Below are 15,966 nucleotides of genomic sequence, written 5' to 3'. Positions count from 1 at the left end.
ATATCCACACCGCCAGCACTTCCCCGGAGGAATCAATTTAGCGATGGAGGTGTACCGTTGTGTATGCACTTGCGTGTGTATGTGCGTGTGGGCGCGCGTGTGTTTGTTCATAGCTATGGATCGTTACCGATGTGCAAAATGACCCCGTTAGGCTGAATATTCATGGAATTTTTAGACCTTACATAATTTGTCTGAGTCATCCAGATCTCTGGGTTTCTGTGGGTCTTATAGAATGCGTTCCCTCTCCCTGTCAGATTTATGCCCTTGCACTCTCCGCAGTGCGCTTCCCACGCACATTTCCGCTCCGCGCTCAGCTCGTACGGTGTAAAACGGCACAAAAAAAAAAGCCTTTGAATATTTTCATCCATTCTCAAAAAATATGATCTTGTTTGGCCCTTGTTTGAGTCATTCAGTACCTTTTTCCATGGAGATACCTTATTCACCCCAAATCAGACATTTCTCCTGGGAGGAACCCACACTACCCCATGCTCCCCCCCCCCCCCCCCCACCCACCCACAAAAAAAAAAAAAAAACCTATGGAATTGATTCTTAGCTTTTCCTCCGGGACAGATCAATGACCTATCTTGTCAGCTTTCATGTAAAGAGCAATGTGAGAGACTATAGAAAGGGCCCCCTTGGTTCATTCGTTGGTTGGTATCCGCGTCGCTGAAGGGGGAATAGCAGCCGAGACAGATTAATTAAGCCAAGGAGCCATTCACAAGTGCGGATCAAGGGGCAAGCGGTGCGCTCGCCCGCCATTAAGTGTGATGTATGAAATTGACTCCGTCTCCAGCCGATTGCTCCATCTCACTCTTTTGACGAACGTGCTGTGGCGTCCCCTGGCTCTCCGACACTGGCTGACCTTCTCAGTCATCGCACAAACGAAGGAGAATGCATTATTTCACAAAATAAAAAAACATTAGTGACCACGATAAAGTCTGGATCACGCAGCCTTAGGCTATAATGGTGTGAAGTTTGAAAATTATTCCCTTTTTATACATTTTATTATCTTTTTCAATGAAGCTTCTCTTCTTTTGAAGTCTTAGTCTCCTGAAAATGGTCAGACGTGTTATTCAGTACTGAAATATAAAAAGTACTGAAATAAACCCACATCTCTGAGATCCAAGAAAGTCTCTGGTACAGTTGAGTATATAAGCAGTGAGATGTTGACATACTTTTGGATTCAGTCATATTTAGTTGTTTTGCCATTTTCACTGTAAATTCCAATTCTAGGGTCTGGGGTTCCAGGCTTTCGTTGTTGAATAAGGCATGCCTTGCTGGATAAGACAAGTTAATGAATGAGGGGGTATATTTGTAAAATGATTCCTAGCAGAGTAGAGCTAGCCAGAAAAAACACATTATCTTGAAGGGAATCTCATAAAGGCACCGCTTCATCAAAGAAAACATTCTTTTTGAATGGCAATTCCAAGTATCATACCTCTGGGCTCCCACAATAGTCATGTCTAGACTTTGTCCATCCCAGTTGGACATTAAACCTGCAAACGCACAAACCAGAGATCGTTTTAATCGCTAAGCCAAATGGGCGCTTCTTAATGGACTTCAAGTTCTTCAACTAAGAAAAATTGGTGGTGTTATGTCAGATTCTAAAAAAAAACCCATAGTCAGGGCAGAAACTGTTGTTTTACAGTTCTTGCTACATCCGATTTTAGTGTCACACTCTAAGTTGCAACTTGTACTGCTTTTTTTCTATTAGTAAAAAAGCTTCAGGTATAATCGATTTCTTGTAACAACGCCATTACATTGAGCCAACAACTTGTTTTCTTAAGCTTTAGCACACAATCTATGCAAATCTCCTGTTCTCTCAGTAGAGATTCATTTTTGGATTTCAAGCATCATTGAAGTGATTTTAGTATGCTTAATACTATTTTTAAAAATGAGCTAAAACCAAGCAAAAATGTTTTGCTATGTGTTCTGCACTTCTGTTTAAAGTCTATCTGGGCAACATGTTGACCACATGTTGTTCATACTGTGTCATAAGAAATAAGCAAATATTTGTAAGTCGGGAGGGTTTTATTTGATGGTTATCGGCCCCTAAGTTTAAGTATCCATGTATCCAGGAATACCTAGCATCCCCATGCCACAGGTCTATCTTGGTGTTTCAGCATGTACTTTTTGTGTGAAGGGTAACAGATTATAATAACAAAAATGAACCAAAGGTTAATGTTTCAGATGCTATAAATACTAGCGGTTTTCTGCTAGGCTATTTATAGGGCTAACTTAGGGTTCCAGACATCAGTGTCACATTATTTCCTTGCTTATGCGTAGACGATGTGGGCAGTGAGGTTCTTCTAGGGTTTTGCAATCTCACAAATGTTGAAGCAGGAAGTAGCAGCGTACAGACTGATTCTGAGCAAATGAGAAATGCAAAATGTTAGCCCTTTATGACTTATTTGCATATGTGGCACTTACAAATATGTTTATGATGCCACAGATATGGTTTGATATATATATATATTTATATATATGTGTGCTCTCGGGTTAGCGAGCGTGAAAGTACACTTGTTTTTAGCAAACGAAAGAATGTCAGTGTCCGCTTCACAGCTTACTCTTTTGAGTCTTATCTGGCCACCCACGCACGTACGGCATCGAACGTCACTTGCATTTCGCAGGCTATTTTTACACCTTTTGTGCCTTTTGAGGAACTGAGTGGGTTCGTGGATGATGATGACTCATGTCTTGCGAAGAGTTCTGCACCCACCACTATCAAAAACTTCATTCTGAGAGCATTGAGAAATTGTTTCAGCTGACCTGAAGACCAAGTTACATGTCGCTTTGTGAACTTAACTGTGAATTTTCATATGAACTGGAATCGAAAATACATTACCGGTTTGACAAATTAGCAGAACAAATTTGTTTGATATTAAAAAGGATATGTGGAATATCATATGTACAATATATTATATTATGCCCATATATATGACACTTTGTTTTTGCCTTCAAGGTGAAAAGGCTTAAGAAGAACCTGCAGGAGACAAACAGTTTGCATTTCTAAAAAGAAAGTAAGTATATTCTGCGAAGGCACAGACAATTACCCATATACTGTGTATTTATGCGCAGTAACTTTTTTATTATTTATCACAACTCTTATTCAAAAGCTGATATTTCAGTCATTTTAACATATAAAATGGTAATTTCAGAGACCACATTTTTTGTGGTCTGCTCATTAACTCCTGTGTGTGTTTTTTTTCTTCTCTTTCAAGTAACCAACAGATCATCTTGTAGTGAAACACAAGACAAAATTCAGAGGAAATGAACCCACAGCGTTGGACATGGCAATCTTAATTGTGTAAATCTAAAAGCATTGTCTGAGAAAGTCAAGTTTACCCATTCAGACTGTAACATTGAGAAAGTGGTCTGATGCCCACAAAGGAGGGTTTGAGGAATACAAAACAAGTGGAACAACCCAACAGAAATCAAAATGGAAGGAGCTGGCGTTTAAGACCCACCCAGGTGGACAAGCATACGGCATGTCTGCTGACTCTAGAGCAATTTAACAGTCGAAACCTTTGATAACCCCTTCAGAAGATAAGAGGAACATGGAGCCGCTCGACACTGCTGCTGGACAGAAATGCAAGAAGGAGCCGCGAGAGAAGGCCCCACTGCAGAGGAAGTGGGTCTCAGAGCCCACAGCCGGCACAAAAAGAAGCACTTTCGCCGACCCGGCGGGGAAACGGCACTCGCACCGCGAAGAGCTGCAGAGTGGCGCCAGTGGTGGTAGCCTCACAGGCTGTGTACAAAAGTACAGCTCCGGGAAACTGCTACCAACTGCAATTGGCCAGTCATCCCAAGAGAATCAATACCCGCAGCTTTTCCCCGGCTCTTACCCCTACCAGCTACCGCCCTCGTTTCCGCAGCAGCCAATTCAGGAGAGGTTCCTGGCAGGAGCGAAGCCGCAGCCTGGCCTGGAGGCCCATGCCTGGCCATTCGCTAGCCAGCTGCCATCGTTCACCGCGGACGACGTGTTCCCTGCGCATCAGCGCGGTCACGGCGGAGTCTTTCCTCGTCGGAAGTCCCCCAGTTTGCCTGCTTCTTTCAGCCAGTATTCCCAGTCGGGGATTGAGCAGCCGGAGGAAGTTCACAAGAAGGAGCAGAAACCCAAAAAGCCCGGGAAGTACATTTGCCACTACTGTGGAAGGGCCTGTGCTAAACCTAGCGTGCTGAAGAAGCACATTCGGTCGCACACTGGCGAACGCCCTTACCCTTGTGTTCCCTGCGGTTTTTCATTTAAAACGAAGAGCAATTTGTATAAACACAGAAAGTCTCATGCCCATGCCATTAAAGCAGGACTAGTCCCATTTTCGGAGTTGGCAGCTACACGGCCAGATATGGATCAGGCCTCTTCATTGGGAGAAGCGGAGGTACATTCGGATGGCGAGCAGAGCACAGATACTGACGAGGAGGCAGCGGAGGCCTCCATGCTCATGGACAAGAGCAGCCCCATCCCCCAGATATCATTTGAAGCTGACAAAAGCACAATGGAGAAGGGTGGTGAGCCAACCTATGTGGACACTGCTGAAGAGCAGGCTGTAGCCTCCATGAAAGTGCCTATCCTAATTGTCCCAAAACAGGTGATTCCCTCAACGGCCATGGAGTGTCCTCATTTCACTGAAGTTGAAGCACCTCCCATTAGTTCTCAAGTGGGCAGAGTGGATGAATCTCACACTGTCAAGCAGAAGCTTGCATTGAGGCTGACTGAGAAAAAAGGGCAAGAGTCTGAGCCATCACAGAACCTCCTGAGTCCCCACAGCAAAGGCAGCACAGATTCGGGATACTTCTCACGATCTGAAAGTGCAGAACAGCAAATCAGTCCACCAAATACGAACGCAAAGTCCTATGAGGAAATAATGTTCGGAAGGACCTGGTATTACAGACCCAACTCCAGGTCTAGACAATCTGTCACAGTCGGGTTAGCAGCATTAGCTAGCCAAGACACTAATACAATTGACTTAAAGGACAATCCTGGTGCCATGCTTGAAGTAGATATGCGAAAGATGTGCGAGGATCATGTATCCCATCTTTTTTCAAAGGATGAAAACATAGCAAACCCAATGAAACTAAATGCTAATGTATTTCTCAGAGGAGAGGGTAGCGAATCACAAATGGTAACAGGTGGTGACCTAAAACAATATCCCCCTGGCTCTTGCCAAAGCAACACAGGTCTCCTTGAAGCTCCTTCTGATTCAGGGACACTTATAAGGAGCAACTCAATGCCAACATCCTCTCCAACTAATCTCAATGTCCCTCAAAGCCTAAGAGTGAGCCACTCTTTTGATGAGGTTATGACACCCGATGATGTTTTTTATCCTGGATCAGTGGGTCTGAGGAGGCTTCAGAGACAAACTGCTTTTGAACATTCGGTGCATGAAGGCCATGTGGAAGTTGACACCTATGGAAACATCTCCAAGAACACTGGTTCACCTTTGATAAAACCTGGGGAACGTGGACCACTGATGCCAGAGCTGAAAGGATCTGCGGCAGAATTATCATGTCCAGAAGTGCGAGTGACGTATGGTGCATATGGTACTAAAGTGGGAATGACGGAAACGGTAACTAGAAAGCGCAGAAAGGAAAAGAGTGTTGGAGATGAAGAGGATAGTCCTAGTCAGTGTGGTAGTGATCACAGTGGTTCAGTTGAAATGCTTTTGTCTCCAGGAGATTATGACTCAAAATCAAATCAAGAGACATCAAGGGCTTCACCTACTGGGAAAGGACATTTGTACAGTGTATATAGCCAATCTGACAGTTTTGATGGAGGTGCTAGTATGTCTTCAGAAGATGTGGTGCTTGTCCCTGAATCTGACAGAAAGAATGCTGGGAATGTAATCTCTGTTATCCAGCACACAAATTCATTAAGCAGGCCTAGCTCTTTTGAAAAATCAGAATCCATCGAACACCCGTGTTACCAGCCTGAGAGGCTTACTGGTCAATTTTCTTCTGAGCAGTCAGACACAGAACATTTTGAGGAGGTACAGAGCCCAGAGTCTCTCCTGAGAACCACAAGCATGGAGCAGCAACAGAGTGACAGTGAAGCTGGAGCCATATCATCAAACCAGCAATCTCACATACCCCACAAACTGGTACGTCAGCCTAACATCCAAGTGCCTGAAATAAGAGTGACTGAAGAGCCAGACAAACCTGAGAAAGAACCTGAGGTACAAGTTAAAGAACCGGAGAAACATGTAGAGGAATTCCAATGGCCACAGAGAAGTGAAACTCTGTCTCAGCTTCCGGCTGAGAAGTTACCTCCAAAAAAGAAACGCCTGCGTCTGGCTGAAATGGAGCATTCTTCTGGGGAATCGAGCTTTGAATCAACCTGCACTAGCCTCTCCAGGAGTCCCAGCCAAGAAAGTAACCTGTCTCACAGCTCAAGCTTCTCTATGTCCTTTGATAGGGAAGAAAGCATGAAGTCAGTCTCTCCAACGAAGCAGGATGACTTTGGAAAGCAGTCTGAGTTCTTAATGGTGCCAGGCAGTGGGCATTCTCTCTCTATACCAAACCAGCACCAGCACCAGATGCGTCGTTCTTCTTCAGAGCAAGCACCATGTGCTTTGCCTACAGAGGTCCCGGAGGTCCGTAGCAAATCATTTGACTATGGAAGTCTTTCATCATCATCCAGACAGGGAGAGATCTATGCCAGTGCTTCAGGAATGAAGGAGAGGAGACGTGGCTTTCTGGTACGACAGGCATCACTGAGCGTCTATCCAGAAACAGTGGTGCAAGAGCATGGCATAGAAATGAATGTTAAACAAGAACACTCGGACCACATACAGAGCAGTGTCCATCCTTCACATCCCACTTGGCATGGCACTCAAGGAACCGGTGAAGTGGTACGATCAAAGAGAGGCATGCATCCCTTGCTTGGGTCACACCATCATCCACTGCAGCATAGCATCAGTGAGGACAGCCAGCAAGAGAACCTCCCACTGATCCAGAAGACATCTCACCTGTCAAGCCAACAGCCTTCAGACAGCGAGCGTCCACCAGACTCTCTGAGCCAAGAAATAACGCAGTATTCTTCATTACATAGCAGCATGGTGCAATCTCCCTTCCTGCCATTTCAACCAGGGTTATTCTGGCATCCTGACTCAACACAAAGGCACAAACAGCACCTTGCTTTCCAGACACATCAGTTACAGAAATTGCATATCAGGCAACCTATTTTGCCTCAAGCTCTCCAGAAATCCCACCAGTCTCTCCAGCAGATTCAGGAGCAGAGTGATGGAAAATCTGATGGTGCAAGTAGTCAGAGCTATCAGTATAACCCACGAGTACCACCCCGGCATCTTAGCCATATCCCATCAAAAGCATTGTCTACAAGTTCAATGCTTTTGCAACAGGTTCAGCCAATCTTTGCCACTCAAAATGTCAGTTCACAACCATCCCTACCTGGCCTGTTAGTTCCTGTTAGGATCCAAACTCATGTGCCATCTTATGGAAGTGTTACATACACCAGCGTTTCACAGGTCCTGGCTACGCATGCTCAAAGTATTTCTTCTGCAAAGATAATGTGCACAGACAGTGCTTCTCAAGGCTTACTCGCAAGCACTAGTAAACATGGAGCAGGGTTTAATTTATCACACATATTAGGTCAGCCTCCAGGACTTCTGCGTTATCCACTCTGGAAGGTACCAGAGCCCTTGCCGGGTAGACTGAACACAGGAATCCCCCTTTCACTGACTTCAGGAACCATCTCGACCACAGATGCTTCTTCAAGTATTGGGGGAAGCAAGCGAATGTTGTCCCCTGCGAGCAGTCTGGAACTCTTTATTGAGACAAAACAACAAAAACGGGTCAAGGAGGAAAAAATGTATGGTCAGATTGTGAAGGAACTGAGTGCTGTTGAACTCAGCAACTCAGGTGTGTCAAAAGACAATGGCAAGTTATCAAAGTCAGACCTCCTAAAGAATGATGGTTCTGTTGACTACCAAGAGGGCATGTCATCACCACCTTTACTTGACTTTCCCTCATCAAAGACACCTTTACGCGCATCCGCACCTCATTTAAAAGACATACCGCCAACTGAGAGCTTCACCCCACCTCTGCAGATAGTGACAGACAGCTCAGATAAACCTGGGTCCCCCGAGGAACTGGACGTGGATGAATCCACCCCTGAAGCCAGCTCAAGTCCACAGTCCATGCTCTCTTCAAGTGATACTCAAGAGGAGATTAAGCAGGCCACGGGCAGCAAGATTCCGGTGAACATGTTAGTCCAACTTGCTGCTAATCAAGGTGGAGGGATGGCGGGAAACACCCTCCTGCTCACAGACCTCACTGATGTTCAGCAGTTTTTTCAGTTCCCAAGTCTTCGTACAACAACGAGTGTCAGCTGGTGCTTCCTAAATTACACCAAGCCAAATTTTGCCCAGACTACCCCTGTTACATCTGTTTATGGCTCCTGGTCCATCAGTTCTTACAACCCAAACCCACCCAGCCTGAATACCAAGACAACTCTAGCGTTGCTCCGCTCAAAGCAGAGTAAGAATGCTGAAACCTACACAATGGCTGCTATGTATCGACCTGGGTCTGGAAAGCTTGTGTCATCGCTCTCTTGGAAAGAGAAGTTTGATCAGGTGATACAAAGCGTTTCACTTCTTATTGAGCATTATACATATATTCCTATTCATCTAGTGTTCTTTGCGCCTAATCTGAACCTATGCACTTGTGTATGTCTGATAAGGCGCTGCTAAATACTGTATGTAATGTAATGTAATACCCTGTCAAATGTTAAGTAATGACTGAAGTATGTGGAAGTAAGTGGAACTTCTCCCCAGCAAGTAGACACTGAAATGTAAACTATATGAATGTGTTTAGATATCTTATATGTTTTAAATAACAACCTTGAGAGATTTATTTGTGCCCGGGGATTTCATCAATGCATTTTCTTTTTCAGATGAAGCCAGAGCTCATGCAGCTAGATGTGAGTAAATTTGAGAAGAAAATGAAGGGAATCAATTCCAGGGACAGGGTTAAGGAGGATCATGGGGAAAAGGAGATTTCTTCAAAGCAGGCTGAGCCTACTCGCATCAAAATCTTTGAAGGAGGGTAAGTGAAGTGCCCAGCATATGTGACATTATGCATTAAAAATTAATTTGACAGCCCTTTGATTTAAGTGTGCCGCACCTACTTGAAATACCCAATTAAATTTTTATATTGTTGTGACTTTCACAAATTAGGGGTTTTGTGTTGAGAGATGGAGAGCACTTCGATATAATTTTAATATCCTCAGAGAGAATAATTTTTAACTCAAAGCCTGATGTCTGATTCACTTTTATAAGAATGTGAAAATATCATTGTGGTTACTTGAAATCACAAATTCTGTGGTTATTTAATTACTACCTATTATTTGTAGTGGTGGGTATTTTGGGAAATGGAATTTAATCCAGAAATTGGGAATTTAAAAAAATTAAACTTTCAAACATACTGTATTTGTAATAGTGGCACAAAAGGGCTATTGACATCTTTCTGAAGTGGAAATGGGGCAAATCATGATTATGTAACTTTCCACTGGGAATCTGTTGCTGCATGGGCAATCCTGTGGGTATAATCCATGTCATTCCTCAACAACAGATTAAAAAACTATCTAATACAGTATCTGACCCTTTCTAGTTGACATCAGACGAAGCGCAGTAAAGCTTTTGCAACCTCCTCCTTCACAGAGTTCATATAATCTCTTCGAGGGATCTTTTTTATTTTTAAGCTCCCCAAAGGGTTATCTGTACGGCACTGTTTGGCAACCATTCAAGACTGTCACCTAACTGACATAATAGGTATTACTCTGTACAGCTGGAAAAAAATCAAATAAAAATAAAACTTTAAATGGACACAGCTGTGAAAATGCTTCGGTCCAGCACATAGTTGAATTTGGCACGGGAATGACTTCTTTGAGCAGCATAGGCCTGATACCCGCACTCGCTTACAGAAGCCCGGCCTGTTTGATTTACTTCAGATTGGTGCACTTTAACCATGCACCTATATACCCCATACCTTCGCACAAGGCTAATAAGTCAGAGCTTGTTTTCTTTGCAGGTACAAATCCAATGAAGACTATGTTTACGTAAGAGGCCGAGGCAGGGGGAAGTACATCTGCGAGGAGTGTGGGATCCGCTGCAAGAAACCGAGCATGCTCAAGAAACACATCCGTACTCACACAGACGTGAGGCCATACGTCTGCAAGTTCTGCAATTTCGCTTTTAAAACTAAAGGTGGGTTTCTCTCTCTGGGAAAACTAACCACTTTCCTGGTATGCATTTCCAACATAAAAAGGAACATTTAAAATGAATCAATGAATAAATAATAAAATTTTAAGCAGTAATTAAATGAAAAAAAAAATCACCATGACAATCGGGAAAAATAAAGCAATAACAGCTGTCAAGGGTTTGTGATTAAGTAAGAGATGTTTCCTAAAAAATTGTGAATAGTTGCTGTTGTGAAGCCATTGATGGATCGAACAGCCAGACCTTTCATGTCCGGTTCCAAGAGAAGGTCTTTGATTCTCTGGTTTCAGGAAACCTGACAAAACACATGAAGTCAAAAGCCCACATGAAGAAGTGCCTGGAGCTCGGAGTGTCAGTGACATCTGTGGACGACACGGAGGCAGAGGAAGCCGGTATGAATCAGGCATTGGCCAAACGGGACTCATGAGGAGCCTGTGTGTGATAAACATTGGGCTCTACGAGTTACATTGGTGTGGTTCTTGAGGGGCAGTTAGCGTAATGAACAGCAGCAGTGCCTTCGGTTGCCAGGTTTATATAAAATCACCAAATTACAGAAACAGTATAAAGATTTTCCTGCTTGGATTGCAGCATTCGCAAATGTTATGTTTCCACAGAAAAAGACAAAAAAGAATCCAAGGACTTTGTCCAATTTAAATGAATTGCATTGAATTATAAAGATCTATAAACTGTATAGAAAAGGATTATTTTTTATTGCATCTTATTTCTCTGTTAAGACTACATTAGATGTTGTTTATTTGTGTTTTAGCACAAATATGCCACTACTGCCGGTACATTTAGATAAATGTACAAATAAATATTTTAAAAACAGCAGGAGAACAAAGAAAAGTGCCTAAGCCGTTTCTGTGTTTTCTTTCAGACGCTGCCGAGGAAGGACAGAGGGATTCTGGGAAGATGAGCCTGTCAGGCCACATGGCGGACCACCAGTTTTCCGATGCCGATGACTCCGACGGCGGGGAAGAGGACGGCGACGAGATCGATGACGACGACGAGGAGGACGACGATTACGAGGGCGACTCCACGCCAAAGACGCGCTCCAGGAGCACGAGCCCCCAGCCCTACGGGATGCCCTCGCTGTCCGTGACCGCCATCGCCGCCTCCCAGGGCGCCTCCTCCGACCTCCTGGGCGCGGCCGCCAAGCCGCCGCCGCTCTTTAGCTACTTCGCCAGCCTACCCAGCATCCAGATCACCCAGCTGATGGTGCCCAGCGAGAAGGCGGGCAATGCCCAAATGGCGGAGTACCAGAAGCTCCTGCGGGGTGCGCTGGGCGAAGACTACAAGAGCAGGCTGGACGTGCCCAGCTCCATGGACGAGGACTTTGGCCTGTCTCCAGAACACAGCTCCTCGTCCTTCGACTTCTCCCCATCCCGCCTGTCCTCTCCCGGGTGCGACTCCTCCCCTCTCAGGGAGCCCTCGCCCACGTCCCGCCGGTACCTGTCCCCGAGGAGGGACCTCTCGCCCCGAGGACGTCTTTCACCCAGACGGGAGGCGTCCCCCCTGAGGCACATTTCCCCGAAGAGGGACATCTTCAGGAGGGACCTGTCCCCGAGGCGGGACCTCTCCCCGAGGGGCCACCTCTCGTCCATATCCCTGGGCAGGCCTTTGTCCCCTGGTAGGGACATCACCAGCAGGAGGGAGTTATCACCCAGGAGTCGACACAGGGGCATGATTCGGGCCGTGTCGCCCAGGAGGGGCTCGCATCACCACAGCGCCCCCTGGGCCTTGGGACAGTACCTGCAGTCTGAAATGGTTCCTCTGGGACAAAGGAGCAGGAGCCACGCAGACATGGAGACGGTAAGTCCGGCAAAATCTGCCAGCACTTTCGTTAGTGAGTAATGTGGCATATAGTTATGCTTGATTATTTTCAGGATGCAGTTAGACAGTTAAAGGTGAGGAGTTCATTTGCCCATGCAAAGTCTGTCAGCAATCAAATCTACCATACACAATACTCCATAGTGCCTCAATCTCCAACACATAAAAGTGAACAAAAACCCAGCTTTTTCAAATCTAATACATGCATACATTACTGAGGTAAAAACACATTTGATGCCCTTAATACTGCTGAAAGGGACATTTCTATTTACATTCTTGCTAATTAAAAATCTACAGGGAAAAGGAATAAAGCAGCATTCATAGAGCTCTGTGGACAGGGAATATTTAGTGAATTATAACCATTCGTTTCAACTCCATCTGGCTAGTGTCCATGGAACTGTGGGATTTGAAGCTAAGGGAACAGTAATGTAAGGTTGGCTTTGTGTGTGCTGCTTAATAAGCACCATTTCTTTCTTCCAGGCCTTGTTAAACCTTGCTTTCCAGGAACCCTGGTTTAAATAAAGCCAGAAGCACAGTTTTAGATGCGTACTTTGCAAAATATTCATGCTTTCATTTTAGCTTTCTTGGCTGTGACTTATTACAATTATTACATACCCTGTTAAAAATCTGTTTTATCACCTCATAACTATTTTTCATCATAAATGATAGCGTTTGATGTTTGTGGTCCTCCAAACAAATTTCTCTCATACACCCACATGTACGTAACAGTAATACAAATTACGAGTTCTTTTTTGTATGATATATCATGTATTTAAGTCATTTCCAATTCCAATGTCCAATGTCCAATACCTGCATTGCCTGTTGAGCTTACCTGAAAATACTTACATTAAAAATATTGTAGTCTTTCACTTTTCATACTTGTGTTGAGAAAACAGAAAGCCTTCAATCACAGTCCTGTCACACACTGTCGACTGAATAGCTAACATTTAAAATGACACTTATCCAGCTGTTAGGTGATGTTCTTGACTCTCCATAACTCAACTCCCAGAATGCTCACTATCTGCTTTTCCTTGGTTTTAGGATCAGAGGAAGGGCTCTACCCAGACTACCTCCCATGTCCCCGGGGACTCCTTGCACAGCAGCCAGGATCCCCACAGCGCTCACCAGGGCCTCTTCAGCCACCTCCCCCTCCACTCCCAGCAGCAGGTCCGCACCCCCTTCCCCATGATCCCCATCGGCGGCATCCAGATGGTGCACTCGGTGCCCTCCTCCATGACGGGCCTGGCCCACTCCGCGCGCCTCCCCCTCCAGAAGAGCACTTCGGAGGAGTCCGGCACCAGCGAGGTGTCCTTCCACCTCCAGGAGGGCGGCGGCGGCAGGGGCCCGCCGGAGGACCCGCCCCGGCCGCAGGAGAAGCCGGCCCCCTCCCAGGTGGCTCCGCTGGCCCGGTCGCTGGGCGGTCCGGCCCGGAAGCCCCCGGAAGACGCGACGGACATCGCGGACCCCGAGAGCAGGCAGGACGAGAGCATACGGACTTGCACGAAGGCTATCGCCTCCCTCAGGATCGCCTCGGAAGACCCGCGCGAGAAGCCCCACCCCCACCCGGCCCCCCACCCCCACCCCGGTCCTGCAGAGAGCCCGCAGGTTCACGTTCAGCACTTTAGTAGCACTGAGATCAGGCAGTCGCTGGCTGGCGCCTCGGTCACCCCCCTGGACCCCACCGCTGAAAAGGACAAGCCCGCCTCATCAAAGCCCGTGCCGCCAGGCCACTCCGCTCTCTGCGGTGCAAGTGCCGATGAGAGAATGTTAGGTCAACAGGGCCCAAGGGAACTGCCGACAAGCACAAAGAGGGCGAAGGATTCCGCGAAGGAAGCCATGGACGACAGGTGAACGGTGATGATGCTATTTGAGAGACATCACAGAAATGCACGCACACCTACATACCCCTCCTCACCCCAACCCCCGCCCCCAATCATGCACACACATGCACTTATCCTTGTTCTTACAGGCTTACCCCCCATCTCAAGAATACACACACATGCGTGTGCAAGAGCACACATTTACATACACATAAACAAGTCATTAAACAAGCAAAATTCTGTTAGACATTATGTAGTATGCATAGCATGCCTTTTATAACCCGGTTTGCTATTTAAAACAAAAAAAAGACATTTCTTTCTTATTTAAAGTTTCAGAAAAAAATATGAATAAATATAAATATAAATATATATATAATGTTAACTTATACATGAGCCTGACCAAAATTGCTTATGGACTTGTCCAGTCTGGTACTTTTAAATGTACAGATGAGTGTGTGCCTTTTCTTTCCTTTTTTGCTTATATTCTTATAAGCATATTACGCAGGAAGAAGACGTGTAAATATATGGAGTTTGTGTATCGGCTTTGTAATAACTGTAATTCCCCTTCTCTTTTGGACACCCGAGTCTGAATGATGTGAAGTATCAATATATGTAAGGTTGCACTAAAACATATTTTTATATGAGTGAAATTCAATGGCTTTTGTGTACAGCAGCAATTCTCTACTATTTATTGTACCATGTTTCATAAATTGTACATTTTTCTTAATGTTGTGGATGCCTTTTTCTATGTAAAGCATGGTTTTTTTGCTATTGCTTAAATAGAACTACAAATATGTATACTGTAAAATTGCTTTATATATTGGAAGGGTATGTATGTCTGTATGTTTGAATTGTGTGCGTATATATATATATATATATATATATATCCACACACTCACAGCACATACATATGCACACACGTAAAATATAATTAGTATATACATATATATACACAGTATATAGCTGCACTTTTGCATTAGATTTACACCCACATAACAGTAGTTTGTTCTAAATGCTTGCAACTTTTTATCTCCTTGTTGGATTGGCTACAACTAATTGCTAGTTGTGATTTTTACAAAAGAGTAGAACCACCGTTGAGCATTAAGTGAATGGACATTGTGCACTTGTGCGTTTTTGTTTTCTTTCTAAACTAACTGAAGTAGTGGTAACATTTTAAAGGTATTTAATCTTCTGTGAATCATGTCGCTTGAAGTACTTGATCTCTGAAGTAGTAGGGGAGACATTCCAGCTGATGTGTATATGTAAGTCCCATAATTATATACACAAACATACATATTTGTACATGGAAAGAGTTCATGGGGACAGTTGTTAGTTCATCAACAAGTTTTTTTTTCTGTTTCTTTAAAGCTTTTAAATATAGTAAAAAATATTCAGAAATATAATAATGCACCTTATGTTTCCTAAATTTTAAGGGTATAATCCCATAATATATCAATTTTGGAAGAAAAAAATTGAAATTCATATTGTTTTAAAACCTGTTTGTGTCATCGCAACCTAACTGAACTGGAGAGTTGAGCCAGTGCACTCTTGTGTGTATATTTGTAATTGTATGTGTGTATAAAATTCATGTAATTTACTCTTTGGACAATTTGTCACTAGTCCCTGGTATTCACTTAAATGTATTAACATGTCTGTAAAATATACGGTATCAAAGCACAACTATTGTATAGAAACAAACAAAAAAAGTGAAAAACATAAACAAACAAAAAAAGGATAACTTTGTGATGTTCAGTGGAAAATAAAATATCATGTAAAACCCAGTTTCGATAATGAATTACAGTACCAATGGGGGGAAAAAAACGGATTGTTGTTTTCAAATAAATACGACTACAATAACATGCATGTTCTGAATGCTGTTGTTTTTCCTTGTTTGTTTCTTTAAATAGTTTCCTTGTTTTTTCACCTTGAAATCAGATGGAAATATTTGTAATTTTGGCTCTGGGAGCTTGTTGTGTTTAGCAGAAGAAACTGTAACTTATTCATGCATGGTTTGCTCTTGGGTGTAAACTAGAAGTAAGTTATTTTCAATTTGTACAAAAGTCCTTCTAGCTCTGTGTAAT

General features: G+C 44.1%; 1 protein-coding gene across 3 annotated transcripts in view; it reads left to right on the top strand.

Moving 5' to 3' along the window:
• Nucleotides 1-15,744, top strand: part of hivep2a (HIVEP zinc finger 2a) — a 73,974-nt gene extending 58,230 nt beyond the window's left edge. For all 3 annotated transcript variants that reach the window (XM_064340166.1, XM_064340167.1, XM_064340168.1), the window contains 7 exons: nucleotides 2,963-3,020; nucleotides 3,222-8,591; nucleotides 8,912-9,063; nucleotides 10,048-10,223; nucleotides 10,526-10,627; nucleotides 11,113-12,047; nucleotides 13,107-15,744. In XM_064340166.1, the coding sequence (XP_064196236.1) occupies nucleotides 3,558-8,591; nucleotides 8,912-9,063; nucleotides 10,048-10,223; nucleotides 10,526-10,627; nucleotides 11,113-12,047; nucleotides 13,107-13,916 (7,209 nt within the window). In that variant the 5' untranslated portion in view covers nucleotides 2,963-3,020; nucleotides 3,222-3,557 and the 3' untranslated portion in view covers nucleotides 13,917-15,744. The remainder of the gene's footprint in view (nucleotides 1-2,962; nucleotides 3,021-3,221; nucleotides 8,592-8,911; nucleotides 9,064-10,047; nucleotides 10,224-10,525; nucleotides 10,628-11,112; nucleotides 12,048-13,106) is intronic.
• Nucleotides 15,745-15,966: the final 222 nt, after the last annotated feature.

This window comes from Anguilla rostrata, chromosome 6 (genome assembly GCF_018555375.3).
Source record: "Anguilla rostrata isolate EN2019 chromosome 6, ASM1855537v3, whole genome shotgun sequence".
Taxonomy (NCBI): Eukaryota; Metazoa; Chordata; class Actinopteri; order Anguilliformes; family Anguillidae; genus Anguilla; species Anguilla rostrata.
Note: the sequence above shows the minus strand (reverse complement) of the source record. Positions and strands in the feature narration are given on the sequence as shown.